This window comes from Cetorhinus maximus, chromosome 1 (assembly GCF_964194155.1).
Source record: "Cetorhinus maximus chromosome 1, sCetMax3.hap1.1, whole genome shotgun sequence".
In the NCBI taxonomy this organism is placed as follows: Eukaryota; Metazoa; Chordata; class Chondrichthyes; order Lamniformes; family Cetorhinidae; genus Cetorhinus; species Cetorhinus maximus.
In genome coordinates, this window is record NC_135879.1 from 191,106,716 (window position 1) to 191,120,750 (window position 14,035).

The following is a 14,035-nucleotide window of genomic DNA, read 5'->3' on the forward strand; positions in this document are numbered from 1 at the left end:
GTGATTGTTTAAGGTGGCGGACGGGGTCTGATCAAAACAGTTGCTTCTTGGGCCCGCAGGCAAGTTTCCACATTTAGTGATGTACATCCAAGATAATATTTGATTTATGAATAAAATAGGACTTCAAATGATACAATATATACCGGAGTGTGATTTTATTTATTCTGTGCTCTGCATAGATATGCACCAAGTGCCTGCATAGGTAGGAACCAACATGAAAACTGTAAACATAATAGTGAGTTTTCTCCCCCATCCACGTCCTTCTAAGTACCTCTTCCAATGTCAATCAAAATCCTATTAAGCAATGTTATAGTTTTTGTTCACAGAAGCATTCACTTAGCAGGAATTCATAATAAAGTATAAGTGAATATTTACTTTTCACAATTTCTTGCAAGTCTTCCATTCTTGGCATAGAACTCTTTTTTTTAAAAAAGCATATGCCTTCCTATGGTCATTATCACTGAATTCTCTGATGAACAGTAAGGATAAGTCCAAGATGCCAAGAGAAAATCACAGAGTTTGTCATCTTAAGATGCTTTTGACACTGATAACATAAAGAATGTGATTTCCTCTTTCATTGTTATATAAAGGCACGAGCCTCCACGATGACCGACTAATTCTTTCCCCATCACTAAACTGAATAGTTGTTCGTTACTTTTTCAAAACGTAAGTTTTGAAGTTTCAGAGCCTCTTGTTTCTTGTTTAAAATCATTCTATTTCATGGATTCTATGCATTGTGTGATGAATTTGTATACTTTCACTGCAAGGACAAAACATCTCCCAATAAGCCACAAAATGTTGATGAAAAAAAAACCCGGCAAACTACATTACCAGCTGTCTTTATGCTTTGAGTGAAAGCTATCGCCACACATCAAACACACACCCATTTCCTATTGCTCTCTTGGGGATGTATATTTTGTGATTATTTGTCTAATAACCATAAAATAATATAACTATTCAGCGCTTTTCAGAAAAATGACATGTCCATCTTGAAAAGGAGAAGACGTTACTGTAAATCAAAAATGTGACTGTATACATGATTGCTCATTGACAACATGAATTTATTTCTACTCTATGTTGGTAGGGGTTTCAATTCAAAGAATTAAGACAGCTGGAAAGGTGGGAAATCTAACTTTATCATTAACATATCGTAATTTGATGAATATTTAAAACAGAAAGCCATTCAAAACTACAGAAAATGACTGTCTAAAATATGGGCCGTAAACTTATTAAAATTTGAACTCTACAAAAATGTACTCACTTAATAGGTAACTAACAATTAAACTCAAGTTGGATGAAATACAACAGGTGAAGATAGAAAATAATTCTTGAATTTCATTTTCTATTTGCTTAATGGAAACTTTAAAAATGAAGGAGTTACCATAATTGACATGCGTACAACAAATTATACAATTAACAGAAAATAATCTTACAAATTAGTGCGAATAATTATTTAAACCCTTCCAAATATGTAAACCTATATACACATGTCAATAAAATGCCTCGAGATTGCAGGAATCCTATATGGTTTTGCAGTGCAATTTTTCTTCATTGTGCAAATAATAAAACATACCAGCTGTGTGGCACTTCACTAAGCACATATTAAACAGATGGAAGTTCAATGAAAGATACAACAAAATATTTACAATACTGATTACTGGTCTATTGTAATGATCATACATTTATAAAGAAATATATGAAAGATAATTTAATCTAAATAACATTTAAATAATATTCGACATTCCAGATAGCTAAAAAATGTACATAAAGCAAAATAGAATTACACTGCCAACATACTCCAAAGTCTCTATTCTCATTATACGAGTAGAAAGCTCTAATTTTGGCAAGATAGGTATCTAGAGAGACACCAACAGTACATTTACGCTGTTTCTTACCTGAACATGTGTCATACATCAAAAACAAACTTCAATGTTACGCAGACAGCCTACCAATGCCAGTGTCATGTTAACTTGAATCTGGCAGCAGGAGGTGTCACATAAAACCATTTCGAAAAACGTGAAACTGAACTGTAAGTTCAAGGGTTGGAGTCAAAATAAGATTCACTTTGGCATCAATTTTGTAGTATCGACATAAATGGACACAAATATGAACATGGAAATTTCTTGTCAATTGCAAGGAAGTGGAAAACAATTGTGTTAGTTGCAGCTTTCTGAAGTCAGGTAGTGAGATCAGTTACAGCAAACTTCCCATAGTTTCAAATGATAAAATAATAATGGTAGGGTCACTATATGAATTAATTTTAATCAGGCACACACACACAAACACAAGACTGGTCAAGAGCCAGTTATGTAAACTGAATGTTTAAAAAAAAAGATTAAACCTGAAATGACACGGGGAATCTTCCACAGTCATTAAGATCCATTTCAGATAATTGGTAGGTGTCTCAGGTACATGAGATATTTCTATTAGTTCGACTAGATCATCTTCTGACACATTATAGGCATCAAGAAAGATATTAAGCATAGGACTGAAAAAAATACATTTTGTTGTTAGAAAAACTAGCTTTGTTTTGGCATTTTGGATTCATTTATGAGCTAATGAATGGAGCAAAGAGAAATTCTACAACCCAGTCTAACTGATTAACTTCTCTTTCCAGTAATTAATGAAGATTAATTATAAATATGTTGCAAAGTTAGCTATTCTTCAGTGGTTAAGGTCCTATTAACATAACAATGTTATGATTTGTTCAACTAAAAGATAAACTTGTGTTCAACTACAAGATTGTCCTTTAGAGGCTTAAATGCTCTGTGTTGTCACAGTAATTGCTTTAGCTGTTTGTGCAATGCCTGCTTTTTCTAGTAAAAATGAGCATGCATGGAACTGCTGGGATGGGACAAGCTACAACAAATAGTTTGCAACAATGGAAGGGCCATGAGGGCTCGAAACGTTAACTGATTTCTTCTCCGCCGATGCTGCCAGACTTGCTGAGTTTTTCCAGGTAATTCTGTTTTTGTTAACATTGTTGGCATCCTAGCAGTTTCACTCATTCTGGGATGCCATCAGTGTTCTTCTTGCACTGGACTGATTATTGTAGGTTATCTTATTTTTATTTAAGATAATGACATGGGAGCTTCAAATCCAACTGAAATCTTACTGAGGAAGGTGACAAAGAAACTCATAACAGCACAGATACTATTTACATAACACACTTCATTTAGGCTTCAAACCGGTGTAAAATTAGAACAAAACTTATTAAAAGGAGCTGTGGGCTCAGTAACTGTATATACTGAAACAGTTTCAATAAATTACTTCTTCATGACACAGATGTTTTATAATTTTCAGCAGTGTTTGCAAATCATGCATTTGCATCATGATGTACATCATTAACATTCAAGCCCTGCTGTTTTTCTGTGTTTGCAGGCAGCCCAGACATTGTTGTATTCTTCATCTTCACCTGACGTGACCTGGCCTGATCTGACCTGCTGCGACGTAGCAGCTCAGATGACAATACTGGCAATACCCAGAGGTAAAACTATATTGCAGTTGCTCTGGATATCAACATAAAAATTAAGGAAGCATTTTTTTTGTTGTACTTCCAATTTGGGACACATTCTTGCTAGTGACCAGGCTGGTCTGATTCTTCTGAGGTCCGAGTTGCTGCGCACAAGCCTTTTTCTTTGCATTCTGAAGCTTGTTTTTGTTCTTAAAGATCTGATTAGGATCCAGCTTGTTCATGAAAGCGATATCGTCATCCGCCATAAGACTGGCAGTGTAGGAAACAGGCTTGTACATATTAAACCATTGCTGAAAATAAAGAGAACATTTCATGAAATTAAATTTGACTTGCCACAAAATATTATTGAATATGGAATTTGTTTTTAAAGGGAAAGTTGAGACAAAATATTTGTAATATGGTCTCTTAATTCACAGCCATGATTGCATGAATGGCACAATACTTTCAAGCTGACAAATCAGAATGATTGACCCAATTTGAGAATTCCAGGCAAGCTGTTGCAGCAGTGTGCCAGAATTCCAGAAAAGTTAAAGTATAAAGCAGCATTCTGTTCTATAGCACATCAGGTTGCTGCAACCATTTATTCCAAGGAGATTTTTTTTCTGTTTATTGCAATTAATTATCCAATTAATTTAAGGATTTTTTCTTTTGTGACAAAGTGCGACCAAAAAAGAAAATTATTGAAAAAGTGCTGATTCTTGACAGGAACACAAATTACACATGACACAAACAATTATGCTTTCAAGACAAGTGCTTGAATCTTCTCTAAAGTAATGAAGATTAGCATGTCTCTTTTCTGAATTCATGAAAGCAGCTCAATTACAGCATCACAGCTCCACTGAGAGCCTGAGAACTGGGCTTTAGTTTTGCTGATCTGCCCTCTTTCATTTATTTAGAAAGAAATATTTCCTAACACTACAGTATATTTTTAAAAAAAAGACTGTAGTTCCTACCTTAGCTTGAGGACTAATACCATATTTTGTTAACGCATACTGCCACTGGGGCAATCCTAAGTGAACGAGCATAAGTCGATAGTAGGCTGTGAAAGTGTCTGTTAGAAAATGCCAGTAAAGTGCTCTGTCCAAGAACCAGATTTCAGCATGCGAAGATACAACTCCTGTGGAGGAAAAAGGTATGCGTAAATAGTGGTAAATGGTAAGAATTTCCATAATTTTATATCTGCAGTTACTACCATTACCTTAGTTCCTCACAACTACATTTTTAGAATTTACCAGGAATCGTGCAAACATCTAGAGAAATCATTAGTAGGTTGATATGAAAAGTGGAGCTTATTAGCAATAATGACCAGGTCAGGTTCACTTCGTTCAGTGTTTCAACTTTTCAATGTTTTAAAACTAAATAAACTTAGACATTTTCCTTACTTCAGCTATTGGTTGTATCATAAATGCAGTTTGTAGGATGGTTGAATACTGGTGGCTGTAAACCTTTTCTTTGGCATGGACCTACTAAATCTCTCAACCTCTGACAATATATAGATTTTGAATGCCAAATGACAATATCAATCACAAGTTGAGCAGTAGTTGACAAGTAACCAACCCATGGGAGACGGTGGCGTACTAGTAATGTACTTATTGGTGTAGTGGTAATGTAACTAGTAATCCAGAGGCCTAGGCTACTGAAGAAGAGCTCTGAAGAGCCATATGGACTCGAAACATTAACTCTGTTTTTTTTTCTCCACAGATGCTATTAGACCCGCTGAGTTTTTCCAGCATTTTCTGTTTTTGTTTCAGATTTTCAGCATCTGCAGTATTTTGCTTTTAGCCTAGGCTACCAGGCACACAGGTTTGAATCCCACCATGGCAGCTGGTGGAATTTGGAATCAATTAATTAATTCATTCATTCATTAATAAAATCTTGAATTGAAAGCTAGTCTCAGTAATAGTGACCATGAAACTATCATTGATTGTTGTAAAAACTCATCTGGTTCACTAATGTCCTTTAGGGAAGGAAATCCAATACCCAAATACAATAATTCCTTTAATTTTTCAGTCTCCTTTGTGATTTGCTGAAGAAAATATATCGAGTACTATAGTGTTTCACTCAACAGCGTGTCTGATTCTCATCCTTCATTGCATGACCTAGGAAGTAAACTAGTGTCACTGCCCATTAAGTTCATATTGATTTCATTAGACAGCACAAGCATCCTTTACCAAGATGACTGCATCATAAATCTATGTTTATGCAATAAAATAGTGATGTTTGGTCCACCCTTTTGTTTGTTGATTTAATTCTGATATATCACATGATACCAAATGCTCTATCTCACTCACCCGATTAGTGATAAATCCTATTGTACATAATTTTCCTTTCTTTCATAGGCACATCAATCTTAGTATTTGACAGTTTCATATCATGTTACTAGACTGCCCTCCTGCTATGATCTGAATAAATACTGAGTCATCTGTTTTATTTGCAATTCTCTTGTGGTTTCAGCTTACAATAGCGGCTAATTACTTATCATGATTTGTCCAATGCATTCTGCTAAGAGTTACCATTTTTTCCTCACCATGTCCCAGCTGGACAAACCACTGCTAATTATGCTACAAAGTTAGAATAACATTTTTGTTTCCTGTTTTGTTGCAAATATAATACAAACTCAGTTTTGAAATGCACCAAAGCTAATACTGTTCATAAAATTGGCTTTTTAATTCAAAAGTTGCCAAAGTTTGAGACTATAAATCTGAAGAAAGAGAAATGAATTTAAATTTATAGTTGTGGGTATTTTTATCTCTGGTTCTATAAAGAGAGCTATTAAATAATAGGCACGTAACATTTACAAAAACTAGCTGTTGATCAGCTCAATTCCAAGCCAGAGGTCTGGGTTTAAGCCCCACTCCAAGACTGGAAGTCACAATTCAGGGTGATAATTACAGTGCAATACTGAAGGAACTGCTGAATAGTTGTCAATGATGTGTTAAACTGTAGCTCTGCCTACTTCACATCAACCTGTAAAATAGTCCCAAAAGCCCAAACACCATTATCAAAAAAATGCATAATCTTCAAAAATCCCATAATGAACAGCAGAAAGTTCTCTTAGTGCCAGCCCGTATTCCAGTCTCGAACACCATCATCAAAAAAATGACATTCATTGAACGTGCTGCATATGAGATGCTGTTGTGTGCAATGGTTCCATTTGCCTACACTACAGCAACTGCATTTTAAAGTAACAAATTAGTTTTGAAGCTTTTTGAGACAGCTCAAAAGATTTGATTGAGGCACTGTATAAATGCAAGTTCTTCAAGTTTCTAATCTTAAAATTAATGACATTGTTGGTTGTAATACTTTATACAAAAGTCTTGAGGCATCAACAAATATCCATGAGTCATCAATTATTTTAATATAGGCACAAATATGAACTAGATATACTGGCATAGTTATTCCACTTGTTGGAGGTCTGGATAATTAGTGTAAAACTGACAAAGCAAGAATTAGTAAAGTTAATCATTTGGGTAATTAAACATTGATACACCAAAGGGAATTAATTTTTCATCAGAGAGACTGCAATTCACTTTAATCTACATTTACTGTGCATGACCATAGCCTACCAGCTAATTTCACTACTTAAATCAATTATCACCTTAATAACTGCAAAAGAATGTTGTTGGCATTTAATCATTGTGTATTGAAGCCTCCCCTCTCCTTCAATGAAATTAAGACTGATTAACGTTTGGTTGGTATAACAGTGCCTTGAAAATAATTTTACAAATACACTATTTAACTTATCAGATGAACAAATGTTAGGATGGACCTGTACTAATATATATATATATTAGATTTGAGCGGAATATCACAATGTTATTAGAAAATGATAAAACATTGATAGATAAAGCTATTTTGGGAATTGTAACTACAACTATTAATATTAATGTGAGCTTCGGAACAATAATTATCTGGTTGTTATTCTTTATATCAATTGCAATCTTGAAGCTGATACTCTTTAAAAGAAATATGTCTACAGAAGCTTCCGTTGAGCTTTTTATACAACAAAAAAAGGGGCACCTTAAGTATATATCATCTCATTAAACTCAAACACAATGGGCAGGGTTTTCCATTTTGGTGGTGGGGGGGGGGGGTGGGCACGGGCCCGATCGGCACCCACGATCGGGTTCGCGCTGCCATTTTACATGGGCGGGCCAATTAAGGCCCATCCAGCATATTTGTCAACTCCCGTGGATAGTGGGAGTGTGTGAGCGGTGGTGGGCGTGCACAGACTGCCGGGTCCAATGGTGACCCGGCAGTCTGTTTAAAAGAAGGCCCGGCAGCCGCCTGTAGGCTGGTGACGATGGCCAATTTGAGGGTGCACCACAGGCGGTCGGCTGAGCAGGCCAGGCTGGAGGGAAGGGCAGAGGGGCAGGCCAGGCTGCAAGGTCAGCCACAGGAGCAGGGCAGGCTCCATGGTAGGCCACTTTTTCAGGTGAATGCCTTGCTGCCCTCCTCGAGGTGGCGGCAGCACGGCGGGAGGTGTTGGTACCCCAGGATGGGAGGAATCGGCCCCCCCACATCACTAAACAAGCCTGGGAGGAGGTGGCAGAGGTGGTGAGCTCCCGTGATGTGGTGCGGCGCACCTGGATCCAGTGCCATAAGCGCTTCAATGATTTGTTGCACTCTGGAAGGGTGAGTACCATGTTGGTATTGGGTATTTAACCCAGCAGATAGCCTTAGCCGCAGATCAAACAGGCAAGTTTGAAATACTTTCTCCAATAAATACTCCATAAAGCAGATTGACGACCCCACTGAGCCTTCTTATCCCGCCCGTGGATGAGGTTCATAGAAAACCCGCTTGCCCGTGTGCTGACCTGAAGATCGCACGGGCGCCTAAAAATCGCCGCCAACTGACGAATTAAGGGCCTTAACTAATCCGTTAATTAATAGCGGGCGTGCATCGAACTTCACTGCGCGCCCGCCCAGCAAAATATCGCGATGGCGCGTGGTGACATCGGGATGCTCGCCCAACGTCACCGCGCGTCATTTTACACGCGGACATGCTGGGCCTGCACACCCCCCCCCCCGCCCGTCCAAGTACCAGTTCATTGAATAATGGAAATAATTTTGTTCGATTTACCATTTTCTTTCATCTCTTGTATCGAAAGCCAGTCAGCCATGGTTTCAACTTTTCAGATTGTTTCAGCATCCTCTCTATGGCCTTGAAATCCTTTCTGAAGTAAGATTCCCAAAACGATACTCAAAATTGTAACTTGGGCCAGTCAATAATATGTATAGCCTGAATCTTCCGAGGAGTGGCAATCACCATCAGATTGCCACTCCACTCCTACTGTCCTCCGCCAAACCGGAGCTTCTCATTTCTGGCCAGGACTTCTGATCCAGGCTTCTCTCTCCTGTTCCACTCTGTCTCTCTCTCTTTGTCACCTACTCGCGCCTAGCGTGCCTCTCCCACTCTTGCTCTCTCTGTCTCCTCTCCCACTCTCTCCCCCACTTTCTGCCAAGCCGTCTCTCTCTCTCTCTCTCCCTTCCCCATGGAAGAAGCCAGGTTGGGGATGCTGGGGGCATGTGCCGCACTCCCTCCCTTCGACCCCCTCCCCCGGGTTATTCACAGTTTATCATCCAATTGGTGGCTTTCAGCTTCCTGTTGCTGCCTTGTGCTCCGCTTCTGCTCCTGGATCTCAGGCCTCGCTCTCTTCCTGCAGCCTACACCTCTGGTGTCTGTGTTGGCAGCTCTGGCATCAGAACATGGTGGCGGCTGACCCAGAATGCTGCCTGGGGATTGCGGAGGGGGGGGGGGGGGGGGGGGTGTGTGTGTGGTGGGGAGCAGAATGCAGACGATGTAAAATCAAAAATGGCGATGCAAATGGGAAAAAGGGTCCTAAAGAGTAAATGACGTTAAATTGAAATAACTCAAAGCGGGGACTTGCTGTACCCTGGTAAGTAAGCCGCAACTGTCCGAAGTCTCCGACTCTAATTCAGAATTGGAGACTTTTTTGGAGGGTCCCGGGAAGCAGGGGAATTGCCCATCAGATGTTCAAACTTCCTTCGCAATTACCACAGAATGAGTGCTTTGGGACCTCCGAGGGGTTCTGTAGCGCATCTTCTTGGATAAGTCTGGTCTCTGGCTATCCAGAGACCGGAGGATCTGTGCCTATAAGTTTTGTACTTTATTAACTTATCTTATCTTATTAATATTAATATTGAGAAAAGCAGTGGCCCCAATACTAGCCCCCAGTCTTAAAAGCATCCATTAACTACTCCTCTGTTTTCTGTCTTTCAACCAACTGCCCCCTTTAATACTATCTATTTATCTGAGCAACAAGTCTTCTCCATGGCATCTTATCAAATGCCTTTTGAAAATTCATATACACAACGTACACTGCATTTACTCCATCAATATTCTTCAGTATTTCCTCAAAGAATTAATTTGCCTTTATAAATCCATGCTGGTTGTTCTTATTAAGATGCTTCTCCAGGCATTAACTTTATCCCATATTATGATCTCTAGACGCTTACTTACCTACTATCAACATTGGACTGACTGTTCTATAGTTACCTGGTCTATTAATTTCTTCCATATGGACTAGCTTTAATGTGACAATTTAAAAATGTATTCTGAGCAGGAATTGGGCTGGACTAAGGACAGCTGAAGCAAACAAACTAACTATTTAAAAAAAAAGCTCATCTTGCACAGAATCTGAGGTGGGACTGCAAGGTTTCCTGAAGAAAGGGCACCCCTGCACCCTAAAGGTATGCAGGCACTTGGGTTTCCAATAACACAGACAGTTGGGTGCATAAAATGCACTTGTAGGGGTGTAGGTGACAGACAGCCCCTGTAATTAAGATACCCTCTCACTTGATCCTGCAAATACAAATACTGAGGTCAGTGCCACAGCACACTATTGAGCACAGTTCTGGCGTAACTGTTGGAATTGTAGCCCACGTATTTTCAGGATCACCGCTGGCCTTTCTTACCATCTATCTGTCTGTCGGCCTCGTGCTCTTTGCTTCATTGGTGTATGCAATTAGGATTTCAGTTTCACAGGTACAAGAAATTAGTTATTACCCTTTCAAACTGAAGCAAATACAGCTGGAAAACTCAACGTTTTTTTAATAAACAAAGCAACATTAACACTTCAATCATGGCAGTGGTGCTGACATGGCAGCAGATTCAAAATAAAATTGACTTGGTGGACTAGATGGGAATGAGCAGAAAAATCCATTTAAAACTGTTGTTAAAATGTGTATTAATTGATTAATAACACCTGGATGGGAACAGGTACAAATTGGCCAAGTGGGTTTGTGTGCGCTAAAATGATGCATGAGCAGTCTGAAAGGAAATAAAAAGGGTGGATATTACAGAACCACATCATTCAATCACGTTAGAACTTCTATTACAAGATCACTTCGTAGTGTTTTAGCAAATGTGGAAATTTGAACAAACTTCCACAGAAATATTGATAAAGGATCTTTCAACAGTGCATAACATACATAAGATTACCTTGAGATTAGACATTTGCCTCATGATCTTATTTTAACTGACTTTTCTATTTATCCAAATATTTTCAGCCTTGGATTATTCTTATGGTGGTTCCCTAACCATCTCCTGTCTGAACACTTCTCCTTATTTGTGCAATGCCTTATCTGTCAATTTTTCTTCGCAATTCATCTGGTCTAGTTTTCTACCTATCTCACAGAAATTGGCTTCTTTCGATTCAAGTGCTTTCACCTTTGACTATTATGCTATGGTTGCTTCTCACTAGTTTCTTATCCTTAGGTTAGGACTAGATCCAGCATTGCCTTTTTCTTTGCTCAATCAAAACAAAATGATCAAGTAACTGGTCCTGGGCAGCCATTTCCATTACTTTTATCCTAGTCTATCTTCAGGACAATTAATGTTACTCACTATGACCCTGCATTTTCTTCTAATTAGTCTATCTTTTCCTCAGTCTCCTTTCCACTAACTGGCACCTCTCCACTCCTGCCCCCACCCCCCTCCACTCCTGCCCCCACCCCCATAGTAATTTGTGCCTGTAATTCACCAATTCACCATAATACTTTGTGCATTTATGCACATGGAACTCAAACCTGTCTCTGTCTGACCAACTTACTTTCACTGCCATCTCCTCCTTTTCATCATTCCTTCCTTGCTACCTTGGTCTTTGGGGTGACCATCCTGGGAAATGTATTTCAGAACCCTTCTCCTTTGCCTATGTAACTGAGCACAACAGCTGCTCAAGTTCAGAAATGTTGAGTTTGAACACCAGCAGTTGAAAATATACCTTGCACGTGGTCATCCAAGACGTTCCACATTGGGTAGGTACCACATACCTTTTTTTAAAAAAAGATAGTGATTTAATTCCTCAAGTGTAATTTTAGGCCAACTGCACCTCAAGATTGCACCCCATCTAAGACTGAATTATGCACTCTTGAGTTCTATTGATTAAAACAAATCATTCACTAGTGATCTTATGCGTATATCATCTTATTTTATGCAATAATCTAACACTAAGAAAAAACAGCCAAAGAACAGTTAATCACATCACTTATTTAATCAATTAATTAACCTATCACCAGCTCAAACAAGGCATCAAATGCACAAATTTAAACATCTAATGTACTTAAACAGCTAAGATAAATTAAGACAACATGCAATAAAGTAAATAAATAAATGATTCGTGTTTATTGGCCCAGTCACTCCCACTGAGCCTAAACGCTGCATCACCTGATTTTTTGTACTCCACTCAACCATATGCATGTATACAAAATAAGTTTTATTTTGCAGAAATACTGATTTCCAATGTGAGATAAAAATGACAATATTTCCGTCAAGTTCCCAACTGACTATTTTCAATGGAAAAGTCTTAGTAAAAAATCAGAAAGAAAACTTGCATATATACAGCATCTTTCACGATCGCAGAAAATCCCAGAGGAGTTTGCAGCCTCCAACATAGTTTTGAAGTGTAGTCACTGTTATAATTTGGGAAATGCAGAAGCTTAGCAAGGTCTAACAACCAACAATGTGAAACGACCAGATGTGATTTGGTTGAGAGATAAATGTTGGCTTGGACACTGGGGTGGAGGAGAATCTTGCCTGCTCTTCTTTGAAAGAATGCCATGAGGAGTAAATGGGGCCTTGGTTTGCCGTATCATCTCAAAGAGAGCAGGTCAAATAGTGTAGAACTCCTTAAGTATTGCACTACAGTGTCAGCCTAGATTCTGTGCTCTAGTCTCTGGAGTGGGACTTGAACCTGAAACCTTTTGACCCAGGCAAGAGCTGTAGTACAGCACCACAGCTGACAGATGATAGGAGAGGACACGGATTTTAATGTCACCAGTATTGCATCTACTTCAAATATCAAAAGAACAAAAACCAGCAGAGAGCCCTAATGCTGAGTAATTTATTCAGAGACTGAAGAGGGACTACTGAAATGATCCTTGCCTCCTGTTTAAGTGTTTTATTGCTAACGTAATGATTATTTAACAGCAACTATACTTGTTTACAACACCATCCTTTAGATTATTAGATTTGAAAAAAATACCTGATTGGATGTTTTTGTAAACCAGGCAGACTTTCCCATTGCCGTTGCAACAATCCAGCTCAAATATTCGACACTGTGAATTAAAATGGGGCTTCTCCAAAGGTTCTTCTTTACCTTAAAAAAAAACTCTAATAATAGAGTAAAGCCCATCAAATACCATATTTCATCTTATTCGAACTACAGTTCCACATAACCAATGCCTATTAATTGCAAATATAGCTTAGTTATTGGGAGTCAGTAAGAAAGTTCCGATATAATTTCTCACAAAAGGATAAAAAAGAGTGACCTTTAACAATTTGCCAATCAGCCAATATCAATGAAGGGATGTCTTGTTGCAATTGTACAGGGCCTTGGTGAGATCACACCTGGAATATTGTGTGCAGTTTTGGTCTCCTTATCTGAGGAAGGATGTACTTGCTATAGAGGAAGTGCAGCGAAGGTTTATCCGACTGATTCCTGGGATGGCGGGACTGACATATGAGTAGAGATTGAGTCGATTAGGATTATATTCGCTGGAGTTCAGAAGAATGGGGGGGGATCTCATAGAAACCTATAAAATTCTAACAGGACTAGACAGGGTAGATGCAGAAAGGATGTTCCCGATGGTGGGGGAGTCCAGAACCAGGGGTCACAGTCTGAGGATATGGGGTAGACCATTTAGGACTGAGATGAGGAGAGATTTCTTCACCCAAAGAGTGGTGAGCCTGTAGAATTCGTTACCACAGAAAGTAGTTGAGACATTGTATGTTTTCAAGAAGGAGTTAGACTTAGCTCTTGGGGTGAAAGGGATCAAAGGGTATGGGGAGAAAGCAGGAGCAGGCTATTGAGTTGGATGATCAGCCATGATCATAATGAATGGCGGAGCAGGCTTGAAGAGCTGAATGGCCTACTCCTGCTCCTAGTTTCTATGTTACTATTATTTGACCAATCTCCCAGGTTGTTTGTTTATCTCCAATCTTACTTTTGATCTATTCTCATAACTGGTCTCCACTGACTACCATCTTCCATGTACCTTTTTTGAATACCCTGCAACAAATTAAACTTTAAATATGAC

At 38.8% G+C, this 14,035-nt stretch overlaps 1 protein-coding gene across 2 annotated transcripts in view; it reads right to left on the minus strand.

Annotated features, from left to right (window-relative positions):
* Positions 1-140: 140 nt before the first annotated feature.
* The window catches only part of tpgs2 (tubulin polyglutamylase complex subunit 2), a 51,211-nt gene continuing 37,316 nt past the window's right edge, over positions 141-14,035 (minus strand). For both annotated transcript variants that reach the window (XM_078551329.1, XM_078551337.1), the window contains 3 exons: positions 12,982-13,095; positions 4,429-4,592; positions 141-3,765 (listed from right to left, as the gene is read on the minus strand). In XM_078551329.1, the coding sequence (XP_078407455.1) occupies positions 3,529-3,765; positions 4,429-4,592; positions 12,982-13,095 (515 nt within the window). In that variant the 3' untranslated portion in view covers positions 141-3,528. The remainder of the gene's footprint in view (positions 3,766-4,428; positions 4,593-12,981; positions 13,096-14,035) is intronic.